Below are 16,100 nucleotides of genomic sequence, written 5' to 3'. Positions count from 1 at the left end.
TGGGCGGTCCGCTTTTAATACCCCCAACTTTGGATTATTTTTAAATGCCCCCAACTTTGGGGGTGGTCCACCAAAAATGCACCATTTACCTGTTATGACCGGATGAACTGGTAAACCAAAACCCCCACCCCTCTGCTCATCTCTCTCTCTCCTCTCCTCATCCCCCCAAAACCTGTTATGGTGGCAGTGAGCAGTGGTGGGTGGGCGGGAATTCGACGGGGTGGTGGGGGAGGAGGTAGGCTGCGAGGGTGGGGCTGGGGGTGGAGATGGGGTGTGGAAGATTCTGGTGGGTGGCTGGGGTGGAGATGAGGTGTGGGAGTACTAATAATTAATTAACACACACAAATTAAAATTCACAGTTACAAAATCACAAATGTTGCATCTCACATCAACCACAAACCCAACAACATAACTTACATATAAGCAACCAATACAAATCAATTAGATCATACAAAATTGCATCAAATTAAACCCAAAAAATCTAAAAAAAACAATCCTCACCTTTCAAAACAGAAGCCCAATCATCTTTAAACAAAAACCCAGATGATCTCAAAACCCTTCTACACTCTTCCAAAACTCTTTCTCTCTCCTCAACTTTACCCACTAAATCATCCGAAATCATAAACTGAACTTTAGTATCTTTTCACTCAAAATTGGGAATTTTATTCTTAGCAAAACCAATCAATTTAAACAAAACCCGACCCACCAAATCTTGCTTCCCGGAAAATTCAAAGATTCCGTCATCAACCCAGAAAGAATCGGAAGTTTCGCCGGAAAATGGAGTACCCGAAACTTCGTTTAAAGATCTAAAAACGAGGATTTGAGAGCGAGAGTGAGAAATGTCGATAACAAGGCCAAAAGAAGAAGATGGAGGAAGATGAAGTGAGCGATAAAGAGAGAGAAAGTAAAGAAGAAAAGGGAGGAGAGAGAGAAAGATGATTATGAGTAGAAATTTATGGTGGGATTTAGTTGAGGAAGGTTGAGAGAGAAATTTATCGTGGGCTGGTGGCTAGGTGGTGGTTGTAATGGAGGAAGAAGAGGTAGAGGATGGAATAAAAAAAAATTACCTTGCTAACAGGTTACAAGTCATATGGGTGCGTTTCTGGCGGACCACCCCCAAAGTTGGGGGTATTAAAAGTGGACCGCCCAAAGTTGGGGGTATTCTAATCCATTTTTCCAAATAGGTAAGGATCCTTTTATGACTCAAATCTGTAAGATCCATAAGGATAAGGATCTGGATCCTCATTCTTATTACCCAATAAATACGGGTAGGGTTTGAATCCTTGGCTAAAAAACGAATCTAAATCTGAATCCTAAAAAAATCCTGTCAGATCTTATCCCTGGCCATCTCTAGCTAGGAGTACTCTAAAACATTTGACCAGTAAAGTTAACCTATCAACCGCTCATTGTAACTCTGTACGTATTAGAATCAGGACTAAGATTTTATCCTCAATTGTTGGATAACACAGGAAAGACGAGAAGCAATGGAGGTCTACACTGAAGAGTAGAGCTCCTGGAGAAACGGTATTACTCTTTCACCAACTTCGAAGCTTCCTGCTACAAACAGATTACTCCAGTGATAGCTGATAATTAACTGAAATTCTACATAGTACGTTGATATTCCCTCTTTCTCTCTCTTGATATCTTTGACTACTACTTACTGAAATTTTATTTAGCATTTCTGCATCATTTGTACATTAAATTTCTCACAGTTTTCCAACTTATTGTAAGTTATGTATATTTTGAACTCCACAAACCCATGATCTTCTTGCTGCTTTTGTTATGCTTTCAATCCTGAATTTTAGCTTAAAAGCACAAAAAAACATAAGTTATGGCAGCCCTTTTGCAATCATTATCTCCCATTACAAACCCATGTCTAGAAAATACAATAAAAGCTTGTGGGTTCTTTTCCCAGATCCCAAATCTTCATACTGTATCACTAAACAAAGGTTTTTCAAGGGTATTAGCATCTAACCAAATTACTATTTCATCAAACTCTGTGTTTACATTGCCTAATTGGAGGAATGGTAAGAATGATCCCAAGTCTAAGGAAATTAAGGTCAATGATGCATTTTTGTACTTGGAATATATGGTTGATAAGGGTCATAAACCCGAGAAAGGTCAGGCGACTCAGCTGTTGTATGATCTTTGCAAGCTTAGTAAAGTTCGGAAAGCAATTAGAGTGATGGAGATGATGGTTAGTTCGGGTGTGAAACCGGACGCTACTTCTTATACGTTTTTAGTGAATCATTTGTGTAAGAGAGGAAATGTGGGGTATGCAATGCAGTTGGTTGAGAAAATGGAGGAGTGCGGCTACCCAACTAACACAGTTACATATAATTCACTTGTTAAGGGGCTCTGTATGCTTGGGAATTTGAAAAAGAGTCTGCAGCTTCTTGATCGGTTGAGAAAGAAAGGGCTGGAACCTAATGTTTTCACTTACTCGTTCTTGCTGGAAGCCGCTTATAAGGAACAAGGAGTCGATGAAGCAATGAAGCTGTTAGATGAGATAATAGCTAAAGGTGGAAAACCTAATTTGGTTAGCTACAATGTACTTGTGACGGGTTTGTGTAAGGAAGGGAGAACAGAGGAAGCAATTACTTTCTTCAGGAATTTACCACAAAAAGGGTTTGAGCCAAATGTGGTGACTTACAATATTTTGCTGAGGACTCTGTGCTGTGAAGGACGGTGGAATGAGGCGTACGAGCTTCTAGCTGAAATGGATGATGGAGATCGTGCCCCATCTGTTGTTACATATAACATTCTGGTCAGTTCACTGGCTCTCCATGGCCAACTAGATCATGCATTTGAGGTTTTAGAAGAAATGATGAGGGTAGGATTCAAACCCACTGGAGCCACCTACAACCCAATCGTTACTCATCTCTGCAAGGAAGGGAAGGTAGATCAAGTTATGAAGTGCTTGGACCAGATGATTTTGCAGCATTGCCATCCTAATGAAGGAACATATAATGCTATTGCTGTACTTTGTGAAGAAGGATTAGTTCAGGAAGCATTCTCCATTATCCAAAGCTTAGGTAGCAAATCAAACCTCGCAATTCATGATTTTTATAGAGCAGTGATTACAAGTTTGTGCAGAAAAAATAATACATACCCAGCACTGAAGCTACTGAATGAGATGACCAAGTTTGGATTTACACCTGATTCTTATATGTATTCAACGCTGTTAAGAGGGTTGTGCATGGAAGGAATGTTGGATGCAGCAGTTGAGATTTTCAAGTTGATGGAAGACAATGAATGCAGGCCTGATGTTGATAATTGCAATGCTCTTATACTTGGGTTATGCAAATCTCAGAGAACCGATTTGTCTTTGGACATCTTTCAGATGATGGTCGACAAAGGATATAAGCCAAATGAGATGACGTATACAATAATTGTAGAGGGAATAGCTCATGAAGAAGAAACAGAGCTAGCAGCAAAAGTTTTGGAAGAACTGTATGAGAGAAAGATAGTGAGTAGGAACACTATGGAAAGGCTCGTGATGCAGTATGACCTTGAGGGTTTACCAGTGTAAACAACTTATAAAAGAGACTTCTATAGAGAAGTGCATGGTGACCTGTTTATGTACTTATTTGATAGGCAAACGATGATAACAACGCTCCAATAAATCTTGCAATCCAATTGTAGTTGATTTGCTAATACACAGTATTCAATCAAATGCGAGTTATTAAACTTCTTACCTATTGATTTCGATGTAATTCTTCACTGAAATGTTCATGTGTTTTCTGCTTTTATCTCACTGCTGTCTGATTCTGGTTATTGTACTACTTTCTACTTTGCCACTTTGATAGTTTTACATATCAGAATTTTGCTGGAGACTAAGAAGTTTGTGTTTCCAGTGTCTTTAGTGCTGAAATTGGTACTTTTTCTTGAATGTTTTCTAGCATATAATTGTCCTTGGTTTAGTCAATGGGCATGGATGTATCTCTTTTTTTTTCAGTTCATTTACAGGGGTGGCGCTAAGCATGTGCAGCCTATACGACCGCACGAGACCCTCCAATACGACTTTCTACATTAATAGTGATTGATTTATTACATGTTTTTCATTGTTGGTGTTGTTCTTCTTTAATATATTTGAATATCTTTGTTGTAAAAATATGATGTTAAATGTGATTTGTTTTTTTATAATGAAAATAAAGTTTTCTATATATTTTTACTTTTAATCTATTATTAAAGGCTATTTTAAACTACATTGCGTATAGGGCTCCTTAACCATTTCACTTACTTGTATGTTGGTCCGTTGGACAAGATTTCTGGCCTTCAGCTTATTGAGACCAGTCGGCCATAATTTATTTTGTTGTTCATCTAGTTCCGGCAAAGAGCCTGACTTAGTTCATGGTAAGCGAATTGGACAATTTGAAAGAGTGGCTATTTTGAAATTCTCTTACAAATCTGATTGAGACAATTTCATAACTTCGTTTTATATCTCTTATTTAGCCAAATTGACTTTTTCAATTTGAAAAGATCCCCAAAAATTTAGATTTCTTCCTAAACAAAAGAGAGTAATTTAAGATATTGGTGAACTTGGAATCATCGGTACCTTTTTGCTAAAAAAGAAAGAAGAAATAAATCTAATGGAACCATCAGGTTCTTTGTATTCCTGCCTTCAAGGTTCTCATCTTCTACGAGCCTCTGTTGACATTTACAAGTTTCAATTTGTATTTCTGATATAATGTATACACCTTAAACAAGAAAGGAGGATATATTTGAGGACAGAGAGACAGGAGAATACAATGAATATATCCTGTAAACAAAAATCCTGAGCCAAAACGAAATCAAACCCTAAGTCTCTGGTATGCATGCTCTATTTCTTCAAAACAAAAAATCACGCTTAAAGAGCTTATGAACCCAACTGCTTATCATTTGCGTATACAAGGCAAATGGAGCTCATCAAGGAAATAGAGTCGTGTGCAATAAATCAACATCCTAAGGACTGTCTTCAGTATGTCCGCGTTATACATAGCGCTCATGTCTTTCCGTGATCCAGATCAATGAATAAATGTATGTACTCGTGGTAAAGAACTTGTTGCCTGCTTTATCAACTGCACAAATGTCAATAAGGATGAAACCCACTATGAAGAAAACTACCAGCTCATGCTAAGGTCCAACACCAATCTGTAAGCATTTATACTGAAGTCAATTAATACAGTCGTCTATTTACGTTGAGATAGGAAGATAACAAGTGGTAACAATAGATAAAGTGGTTTAGGATCAAATTCTCTATTGACATAAGTTAGACATGTAATCCATGTTTACTTGAAAATGCTTAAATTTCTTCAAAGAAAATCACCGTGAGATAGAGTACTATAGTCATATTCAAGAATTTGCACTTGGACACTCTACTTCTACCAGCTAAACCTCTTTCACATCTATGAAATGCTGAAATTTGCCAGCTGTAAAAGGGCTCCTATAACTTGAAACAAAAGTCATTTCTTCTTCATAAATCTTAAGTACAGCAAGTCAACAAGTCTATGGTTTAGTTCTTAATGTTTAGCATTCACATCAAACAGCTATCCGTCCTGCCCACAACACCCCCACCAATATAATTTGTTTTTATTAAAAAACTACTGGAGTTGTTTACATTGATAATTGATACATCGTCGCTATTTATTATAGGTTGAATCCTTCAAATTACGATTTCAGATTTCTTTATCTTCTGATGTGACCTTAATGAGACAAAAAAAAACAAAATGCACCTGGAACTAACATTACTATTAGACACGCACAAAATTTGTACTGATATCTGCTATTCTGTGCACTCAGAAATTCATTGATATTGACATAAGCACATCTTCATTCAACAACTATGGAAGTGTATTTATATAAGACAATCAAGATTTTATTCATATGAGAAAAAGATCAACTATTCAGTTGTAACAGGGCTCTATGCAAGAGATACAGAGGAGAGCTGAGACATACCTTTAATACGTAAATGTTGGAATCACTTGGAGCCCCCTTTATTTGATTTATTATCTGCTGTGACAGGAGAATACAAGAAAGCGTAATGAAATGATGAGCCAGGAAGAAAAATACTCCCTTCATGTCACTATGATTGTCAACATTGTCTTCTTACATATCGTAAGGCATATACCCTCCAGGTCTTAAAACACCAAATATTTTTAGTTTCTTTCATGTAGTGAATAATATTGCCAAGTCATAAACAAAATTCTGATGAGTATAAATTCAGACTATCATAATGGAGCACTAATAGTTTCTCAGGATAGCAGAATTTGGAAGGGAAGGGTGAGAACGGAAGGGACGGATTCATTTTCCCTTATTCAAATACATCATGGAGAAGGGATAGGAACAAATTCGAAGGATTCATTATCGTTCCCCCTTAATAAACCAAATTGTTAGAAAGATATGGAAGAAAACTCCAAGTTCACTCTTTTTCCCCCTTCCTTTCCTCCCACTTCCCTCTCCTTCTCTCCCCTACCTTTCCCTCCAGCATTGCTATACGAACAAAGTGTAAGAGATGGAGGTATCAAGGAAGTAAAAAGAAGAGCAAATGTTGTAGCATATTCTGCGTGAAGGTCCAAAAGGCATTTGATATTCTTTAGCTTCTCGACAACTAAAGCAATGGAAAATATATTGAGAGAGGAAATACAAACAAAAAGACAACTCTTTCCCCTTTTCTCCGTGAGGCTGTCTAGCCAAATGTTTTAAGTTGCAGAATAAATGGCTGAAGTGATCAAATAAAGAAGAATCTATTCCTAAAGATTTAGTCAACCCATTTATCATTGTTCTTCATATAATTCCGTTCCACCCAGATAAGCCTAGATAGTCAACATCATCAAGTTAACCAAAAGAAAGATCTTTCCTTTACATTACAGCAGTTAAGTTATAAAATAATAAGATAATATGTAATATGTATGAAATTGAAGTGTAAATAGGTAATTGTACTACAATATTAATTACTTGTTTAAAATTCTTAGTATCATCCTGGTTTCATGAATTTCAACTTATTAGTAAGTATCAATGTATCACCTACAGCTCTGACACGTGAAAAACAGAATATAGCATCTAAAATGGCTCCTACTAACAGCAAAGCCTCTAAATTGATTTCATGGAAGAGAAAACTTTATGACTTTAAACAACTTTGTCAGGAATATGTCCGAGAACAAGAAAATACAGGTACAGCAGCAATGCAGACAAATAATAAGCACATCCAAATTTCTTCAAGGTACAGATGTATTCAGTGGGACTTGAACTAAACCAGATGAACTTATTCCTAATATGGTTATCGAAAGCTGACCCTAGATGAAGTTGAGCCCTGTATGGTTTTCAAAAAACTCCTCACTTTTCCCCTCTGAAATAAGGTGATCAGGAAACAAGTTGTCTTAAGATTTTCCATTTCACTCACTAAAACCAGTAGCCAACGAAGAGATCCAACAAAGGTATGAAATTCATCTCAGCCAATCAAACAAAATCAGAAGTAAGAAATGAGAAATGAGAAGCCACGTACCAATTGATCCAATAGACATCATGCGGTCTATATTATCAAGACGATGCTGTACAGATTTTAAGAGTGAGTTTAAAGATGCCACTCTTCTTCTGACATTAGAAAGTTTAGTGGCATGCTGCATGATAAACGGCAATGGTGCATCCTCCAATAGCTGATCAAGCTCTGCCAAGTCGAGTATTTGAAAAATCAAAGCATTCATTTAAAGATTGAAAGAAAAGAAGAAGAAAGGTTAGTTCTTGCAATCTCATAAAATCCATAATGCATAGCACAAGTATGACTATAACTAGGCCACTGCCAGCTACTTGTACAACTAATACTATTATTAAAACGGTAGAACCTACCATGCTGTGATGATTTCAGATCATCACTAACAGATTTTTAACGGAACAAGGTAAGACATATAGAGAATAAGGCAGAAAATAGAGGGTATTTGCTTAATGTAATAAAAAAGAGTAACCAACACCATTGAACATTCGAGAGGCTCAGGAACTATCCTAAAGGAAAAACCAATGCAAATAACTTTCTGAATATCCTAATATGATCCCGCCATTCATTTTATAGCTGCACTCACTCATTCACATGATACTATCTCATCTAATAACTTCTGACTTTTGTTGACATTACGAATATTCTCCCTAACTAAGTTATCGTGCTGTAACAGATTTGCCCTTGTCCTACCTGTTGAGCATATGTCAGCAGGGGACGAGGGCTAGTGTCACACCTCCAAATTTAAATAATAAAAAGAATTTAGATTACGAAAAACACATATTCAAACTATAAGGATATTACCCCCATTTACCCTCTTAAGAGTAAATGAAAAGGCTAACTAAATTGAACTAAATCCAATTAACCTCATCAAGGATATAACGTATAACAATACTGTTACAGATAATCAACCTATAGATATAGCTATACTATCATATATGCCAACCTGGTCAATATCTCTACGAGCTTCATTACCCTTACTTAGAACGGTTATAATTTACACAAGTTCTCAAATAATATCTAATATTTCCACAAGTCATTCCAATATAATAATATACACAAGCCAAAATTCATTACAAAAACAATCTCATTCCAAACACTTATTATTAACCATTGTTCCAAATTTATCAAGTAAAAAAGTTTATAATACTATCAACAATGTTACTAATATATTCAAGTTTTTATTGTGGCACGGAAAACTATATTCTTAATAGTAACTTTAATAATCATAACTTAGTAAAATTCATATACTAATCCATATCACTAACCACGTACATAACCACACAATCATATAATCATATAGGTAAACTATTTTCAAGCGGGACTTAAAGTATGATGGACATCGAAATTACCTCGAGTAGTGCATATTCAAATAATAGCGTTTTTATTGTTTTGATTTGGGATATATTTTCTTAGTATTTTTGTTTAAACTTGGGTTGTAATAGTATTGTTAAACTTTATTTTCCTTTATAAGGTAAATTGGGTTTAGTTTAATTTTTCTTAGCCAACTATTTAAAATGGGGGGGGTAATATCCTCCAAGTTTGAATAAATGTTTTTCGAAACCAAGTTCATCTGATTATTTTAATTATTTAAATTTGGAGGGTGTTACAATGTGGTAGTACCAGAGCAACCTTACGAAAATATGCTAAATATGTGAATTTAATATCCGAGGTTAGTCGGGGCTATTAGGCCGAATATGGGGAGTCTTTAGGCATAACGAGCGCATTGTTGTCCTCAAGTGGGGGTGTATATATACATCCCTCACGATTGCTTAAAAGACTACTTATACCAAAAAGATGCATCTTTGTTTTAGGAAACGCATTTTCTAATTTACTCCAAAGTTATGCATGTTTAACAGGGAGTAGACTTGTGATGGTGAACTCTTGGGAAATTTATGAAGGTGTGCATGCGTGAGGACAATATGTGTCAGATGAACTTGTGTTGGTTTATGAGGAAAGTTGCTGGCTCTTAATGCGTATTGGTGATTATCGACTGGACTCTGTTAGGGGTTGAGGTGTTACAACTAGGGTTCATCACACATGACTACTAATACTACTTAACTATTACTAGTACCACTTTCCAGTTTCATTAGCAAACAATCTTTAGGTGATGTCCTAACCCTGTTTCCATGTGAAGCGCTATCCCTCCTCTAATGCATCTTCTCCATTATCATCTACGGCGTCAACTTTCCTCATTCTCTCGCTCCCATTCGAGGTTAGATCCACCTTATTGAGCCTGGAAGATTGATAGGAGCTATTGTAAATTGGCAATGAATGATTCCAAATAGTTCGATAACATCTCGAAGTTGGCAAAATAAGTCAATAAGTGAGGAAAACATCTCTTTCCATATTGTCATCTCCGAAAGAAGCTCTTCTCCTCCGCCACTTTCTCTCTCTCATGAATTCAAAATAAGGGAATTCTATTGCATGAAGGATATCTATGAAAAAATTGAAAAATTGTGAAATGTCATCAAGTAACCTATGCTTTGACGTCGCCACATCTTTTACAGATATTAGTTGTGATTAAAACCGCCTGCATATTAGTTAAATTTGAATTTACATTCAAGAGAAGATTATACTCGTATTATACTCACTATAAGGTTTAAAATAATTTATTTCTAAATTAAATGAAAAGGAAAGGGTTTCAAATACTACATTTTATTCTAAACGCCAGTTTCCAAAAATCTAAAGTTATAATGGTAAAATGAAGCTTTTTTTGTTTGTCAATTTAGGGCACGCAACGACTGTCAAGCATGTTGCAAAAACTTACAAAATGTCGCGTCCTCGAAAAAATAATTGTTACCACAATTTATTTCAATTCTCTGTCTCTCCTCACACCACATCCATAGTTTGAGAATACGGTTTCGGTCACGATAGTGGTAACGGTCACGGTGATGCAGGAACGGGGATGATGCGGTTGTCGTACCGCTGAATATCGGCTTAAACCATGAAATATCCCTAAAACCCACCTAAAATGCGGTTTTTTTTAACACCTTTCACGATGCAGGTAATATCGGTTCGGTAGATTTGAAAACTTTTTTCAATTTAAAGATTTAAAGAAGAGAAAGGGCATCTTTCCCCACTAGGACAGGGCTATGAGAGATAAGTCTTCTTTCTTCTCTTATGATAACAATAGTTGAATGAAAAGAACGCTCCTAAATGCAACCGTCCCCTTTTTTTATATGATAGCACTCGGTGCAACTTACGACACGGTTGATACGATGCGGCCTTGTTTTGACACCATGACCACATTCGCCCTAACTAGAGATTTCTCCAAGCATCATCAAACCAAACCATATAGATTTCCTATCAAACCTTGCGTTATTCACCACCACCACACAACTTTGAAAAGAAAACAGATGGTACAAAGAAATATTAGATGAGCAAATTCACCAGCATAACCGTACTCTATCTAAGGAAGAATATACTCTCTTTTGATCGTCTAAGCTCTTTGAAACACGCACATCACTTACTCCCCATAAAACATAAAGAACAAATTACCTCCAAAGGAAAACCCCAAATAAGTGAAGGACCACTAGAAAATTTGACACAACACAAATGGGTCAAACTTTCTAATTAATTTTTAACCAAGATTGAATCTTGCTAAACTACATCAAGATATATTACTTCTCTAAACCAATCCAAATTAAGAAAATTGGTGAGGATGTGCTTTAAGTAATATTATCCCACTCAACCTTAAACCCCTAATTGCCCTTAATTTCAAACCCATCTCAAGCAGTAACTACTAAGCATTATGATAACAACACAAGACATAGGCTCTCCATGACAAACGCTATCTATAAGGTATTGTTTGGTTGAATGTAGGAAGTACTATTTCCTAGGAAATTGTTTTTCCTTAAAGTTTCAATTCCTAGGAAGTGGTGAAAGTTGTTTGGTTGCTTACTGGGAGTAAAACTTCCCATGGTAAGTTTTAGGTAATCAACTTCCTCCATACAATCTCACCTCATTTTACTTCCTAAGAAGTTTTACTTTCCATGTATTATGTTAACCAAACAAACCAAAGTTCCCATTCACCAAAACCTCAAAAATAGGCAATAGGATTACAACTTAGAATGTGATATGTCCATCATCCACCAAAACAATCCCTCTCGACAGCCACATCAAAGAAAGGCCTCATTCACCTTGTCGTAGATCTTGTTTAACATTAATTTTGAAATCATTCACCATATACCTTTCCAAGGAGCTTTATACATAGCATATTGGCCACAAAAGTCTGCTACGCTTCAATGTAAACTACTAACAAATTTTGATCAAGAGATGAATAAGAACTAAAAGTATGGCCAAAAAGTAAGTTTTATTGATTGAATCAATGTAATTCTATCAATTACAACTCCTAACATTTGAGAGGATAAAAACTTAGACTATCCCATAAAACGGCTAACGTAATTGTGAATGCGTTATTAATAGAGCTTGGATACTTACTCTACTATATAGCTAACAATACTCCTCTTGTAACCTATCTTCCTTTTGTTTAATTCTTTCTTCTGACATCCTCTAACCAATTTAGATATGGGTGTTGCCTACTTCCCTTTTCTTTCTTCCTCCTAGAATATATGTCATTAACGTTGACGGCCTATGCTATTTCCCTGCAAAACCTCCCACCCAAACTGCCACCTTGTCATCAACGGGCAAGTGATGGAAGCGATGAGCAACTCATGAGAAATCTTTCCAAATAGCTTCAAAGGCATGAAGCCCCTTCCACAGGATTAACACCTCAATAGTAGTTGCATCCCTTAAGGGCCTATGCCTGACCCCTAAAACAGTTTCAAGTTCCACCTCCAAGGATTAAATCAGCAATATAATCTTCAGAGGACATACAGGAAGCAGAGTAACCCCCAAGTGGGCTTCTAGGGTTGAGAAATGTGGAAAAATGGGTGAGGTTATGCGGTGAGTTTCGAGGTGTACCCAATCTCCTACTTCAAAAAGTGTGCTCTCACTTAAATTAATTTTTGAGCCTTTAGATATTCTAAAATAGCATCCCTCTCGAACAATTGTTCTTCACTTCTTCCAAAATTTGATGAGTGTGGTTGTATCTCTACCATAGACGGCCTTGAATGGGGTACAGCCAGAGGCATTCCGGTGAGAAGTATTATGCTAATACTCTACCCACGAAAACCATGGGGCCCATGTCTTGTGTTTGCCATTAATTAAACACTTGGCTGAAAGGAAATGTTATATTCCTCGGGAAGCATTAATCTGATACTTAAGACATTGCGGTGAAAAGTATTAAATACACTACCCAAAACAACCAGGTGCTCCTATTGAATGAGGTTCCCTAAAGTTTGAAAAGCTCATTTCCAAATAGGCTCCTCAAAACCTTGTCCCTATCATAAACAATAATGAGAGATAGCCATGTAATTTGACTATGAATAGTAAGGCTACTGTGTGGGATGAAAAAGGGTGCTTTAAGCCCACGAAGTGAGCATACTTAAAACTCTATCAGCTAGTACTAAGATGGTGTCTACTCCATAGGATTTCAAAAATTCTTCCACGATGTTCATGGAGATTATTTCCAAACTTGGGAGGGAATAAGGAGAGGTAAGGGCTCCCTTAGAGATCTTTAATGAGAGAGGAGGTGCTAGGAATGACCCACCTTCCCTACACCAAGGTATCCTGCTCAAGGGTGTACCCTTTTACTATGTAGCATGGGTACTTCTTCTGGGTCACGTACTCGTACCCGCACCCGTACCCGATACGATACGTATCCTGTATGGGTACGCGTACCCTTTCCTAAAATTTCAAAATCTTGCCGTTTTCTGTCCCCGTACCCGAATCCGCACCCGTATCCGTACCTGTCTATGTGCAACCTAGCCCTTTTAAGACTTGCCTGCCAACGTATGGCTTGGGTGACTGAATGAGGTTTCGGATAAAGGGGTCTATCATGATGAGTGCTTGCACTTCCTCCCAATTAATCCCTCTTGTTGACAACTCACGCAGCCTATCAGAGGAGGAGAGTTTGAATCACCTCGCCAAAAGGAGGTTTTATCCTAAAACCAATCGCCAATTTAACACCTAACTCTTCAAGCTTACAAAGTCGTTCATTTATAAACATAGACAAAAGAAACCCGAGTTTCACCCAATTCAGAACCGTTCTACATGTTTTTTGTCCAGATCATCAAGAAAAGCAGTATACCTACTAAAAAAACGTAGTATATCTAATCAATAAAGTAGTACATTGGAACCAAAAACATTACTTTTGATGATATGTCTATAATCAAATCATATGTTGGATTTTACCAGCAGTAAGACGGTCAAGAGCAGAGAAGAGCGTATGTTGGCTTGTCGAGGCAGCTTCCGCTTTGGAATCAAAACCTTTAATTACATCAGCGAGCATTGTAGAAATCCCTTCCGCCAGAGCTTTTGGATTACCAGTGATGTTATCATGAATATGATTCACATTATTAACAAGTTGAGCCGAATTTGTTGAATTAGAATCGTCTTTTGCTATTCCAACTGCATTTGTACTGGAATTCGACATATTCGATGAACTATAGATGGAATTTACATCCCCCGAAATTCAAAAGAAGATGGAATTAATCGTCTGAATAGCATCGACAGTTTTGGTTTTTGTGATTTGGGGGAACAGAGAGGAGATATGGGGTTCATCAACTTCTTTAAGGGTACTCAAGCACCAAGTACATTTTGTTTTTTTTTTTTTTTTTTTTTTTTGGTAAAGGAAGGGAAGGGAATGGAAAGGAAAGGAAAAGAAGAGAAAAGAAAAGAAGGTACATTTAGGTTATATTCAGTTCATCTTAGTTTTGCTTATTTTATATCTAATTAGATTAGATCAGATTAGAAAAAATAAGTTCAGTTTAGTTTAGTCAGATCAGATCAGATCATGCTTATATTTAAAAACTCATTATTACTATTAATTCTATTATTTACTAGTACATTTGATTATTATTGTTACTGTTGTACTTATCAATTATTAATATTGGTAATTATTGCTAATCTCGTTGTTACCATTATAAATGTCATTGTTATCATTGTTTTAAGTTATTTTGTTGTTATTAAATAATAGAAAATTAAAAGCCACGTGCTAAGAGCATAAGATTGGCGCAAAAATGAGAAATATATAAAATATGATAGCTCAAATTCATGACAATGAAAACTACTAAGTTCGAATTACATTTCAAAATAAGCTAAAAATAAGCTAAGTGCGAGACACAAATTATAAATTTAGATCCGGTATACCTCTTCCTACCGAATTCCAAACCTCTCTAGCTATTTGAAGTTACACGTTATCCATTTCTTTCTTGCGCAAGTCATAGTTATTTATATATCTAATTTATTTTATATGAAAAAAAAAGAGTTGAGTCTGCCGACTTCTTAAGTGTGAAACATTTTTTTAAAAGGGAAAGTGTGAAACATTTTATAAGTTCTCTTATAAATTAATGACTTGGGTTATATAATTACTTTTAGTAATAATTATTATTATTATGATTATAATTATTATTGTTGTTATTATAATAATGATAATAATACTTATTATTATTAATAAAAGTTGTGATAGAAATAAAATGATAATAATGGTAATACTATAAATAATATCTTATAATGTATTGCGTAATAATGAATTACAAAGTAATAACATAATAGTAATAATATATTTTGTAAAAAATAAGACCTTATAAATCAGATCAGAAAAAATAAGTTCAAATCAAATCAGATCAGATAAGTTTAGATCAAAAAAATTCAAGTGAACTAAACATAGCATTAGTTTTCAGTGATTGGTATAATTGGTGGATTTGAGAGGAATCACATGTTTGGTTGTAATTAGTAAAGGAAAGAAAATAAAGAATGGGTAAAAGTTTGTTAGCTTTCTTTCCTGTTAAATTCCTCCGATTTTGGGAGGAAAGGAAATCAAGGATTTAGGAGTATTCTTTTTCTTTCACTTTCTCTCCTTTTCAATCAAACCTGTAGTCAACGGTAATTTCAAAATTACACTTCCTCCGTTCCAAATTAAATGCAACATTTTTCATTTTTGGAAAGTATCAAATTAAATGCAACAATCCAAACTTTCTATATTTGATATGTTTTTTAGGTGTAAATTTACGAATACTCTTACTAAAAAATTAAACCACATCTAACTATACTTAATAATCATCTAAACCTCCATCATCTTCCCCCTTCAATTTTTCTCTCCTCACTCCCACCCACCTTAGGTTTTTCTCTCCTCACTCCCACCCACCACCACTTTCTCTCTCCTCGCTCCCACCCAAGACCACAACCACTTTCTACCTCCACCACCACCATCTCGGAATTCGTCCCAACCACCCGTCGAAATTCGTCCCCACCATATCTCTCTCTCTATCTTCGAATTCCGATCTCCCTCTCTCTGCCTTCAAAACAACGGCACATCTATTTTTGGTACTGCAATTTACCAATGAGAGATATGAATTGGCTGCATCCCTTTCTTAAAATCTCCCCCCCAAACAAAAAAAAAAAGAGACAAAATTTGACAACTGGTACTCATTCTTGGGTCCTTTGAATTCCGGTCTCTCTCTCTTCAAATTCTGATCTCTGTCTCTCTTTCTTTATTCGAATTTCGATCTCTCTCCTTCTCTTCTCTTATATTTTCTGGTTGATTTAGGGTTTCGAATGGTAAATT

At 36.0% G+C, this 16,100-nt stretch overlaps 2 protein-coding genes across 5 annotated transcripts; one reads left to right on the top strand and one right to left on the bottom strand.

The window, feature by feature from the left end:
* Positions 1-1,382: 1,382 nt before the first annotated feature.
* Positions 1,383-3,697, top strand: LOC104884968 (pentatricopeptide repeat-containing protein At1g79080, chloroplastic). The gene has a single exon (XM_010669678.4). The coding sequence runs from the start codon at positions 1,832-1,834 to the stop codon at positions 3,530-3,532; it is 1,701 nt and encodes a 566-aa protein (XP_010667980.1). The 5' UTR covers positions 1,383-1,831; the 3' UTR covers positions 3,533-3,697.
* A 956-nt stretch (positions 3,698-4,653) lies between these two features.
* On the bottom strand, positions 4,654-14,403 carry LOC104884967 (uncharacterized). 4 transcript variants are annotated; one of them, XM_010669677.4, is made up of 4 exons: positions 13,727-14,403; positions 7,484-7,645; positions 5,938-5,991; positions 4,654-5,060 (listed from the first exon to the last, which is right to left on the bottom strand). In XM_010669677.4, exons 1-3 carry the CDS (start codon positions 13,965-13,967, stop codon positions 5,960-5,962), a joined length of 435 nt encoding a protein of 144 aa, XP_010667979.1. In that variant the 5' UTR covers positions 13,968-14,403; the 3' UTR covers positions 4,654-5,060; positions 5,938-5,959. The 4 variants fall into 4 exon arrangements, with proteins under 4 accessions (XP_010667979.1, XP_010667978.1, XP_010667976.1 ...); XM_010669676.4 differs by having other exon boundaries at positions 4,654-5,133; positions 13,727-14,399; XM_010669674.4 differs by having other exon boundaries at positions 5,938-5,994; positions 13,727-14,389.
* Between the last annotated feature and the right edge of the window lie 1,697 nt (positions 14,404-16,100).

Source organism: Beta vulgaris, chromosome 4 (assembly GCF_026745355.1).
Source record: "Beta vulgaris subsp. vulgaris cultivar EL10 chromosome 4, EL10.2, whole genome shotgun sequence".
Taxonomy (NCBI): Eukaryota; Viridiplantae; Streptophyta; class Magnoliopsida; order Caryophyllales; family Amaranthaceae; genus Beta; species Beta vulgaris.
The sequence above is the reverse complement of the archived record's forward strand: the minus strand, read 5'-3'. Positions and strand labels throughout refer to the sequence as shown.

Bases quoted from the DNA above. Each gene is read 5' to 3' on its own strand.
- LOC104884967 (XM_010669674.4), bottom strand. From the start codon at position 13,967: ATGTCGAATTCCAGTACAAATGCAGTTGGAATAGCAAAAGACGATTCT. The intron at 7,646-13,726 runs GTAAAATCCAAC...TCGACTTGGCAG, and splicing joins TCTTGACCGTCTTACTGCTG to AGCTTGATCAGCTATTGGAG. The intron at 5,995-7,483 runs GTACGTGGCTTC...CTCCTGTCACAG, and splicing joins GATGTCTATTGGATCAATTG to CAGATAATAAATCAAATAAA.
- LOC104884968 (XM_010669678.4), top strand. From the start codon at position 1,832: ATGGCAGCCCTTTTGCAATCATTATCTCCCATTACAAACCCATGTCTA.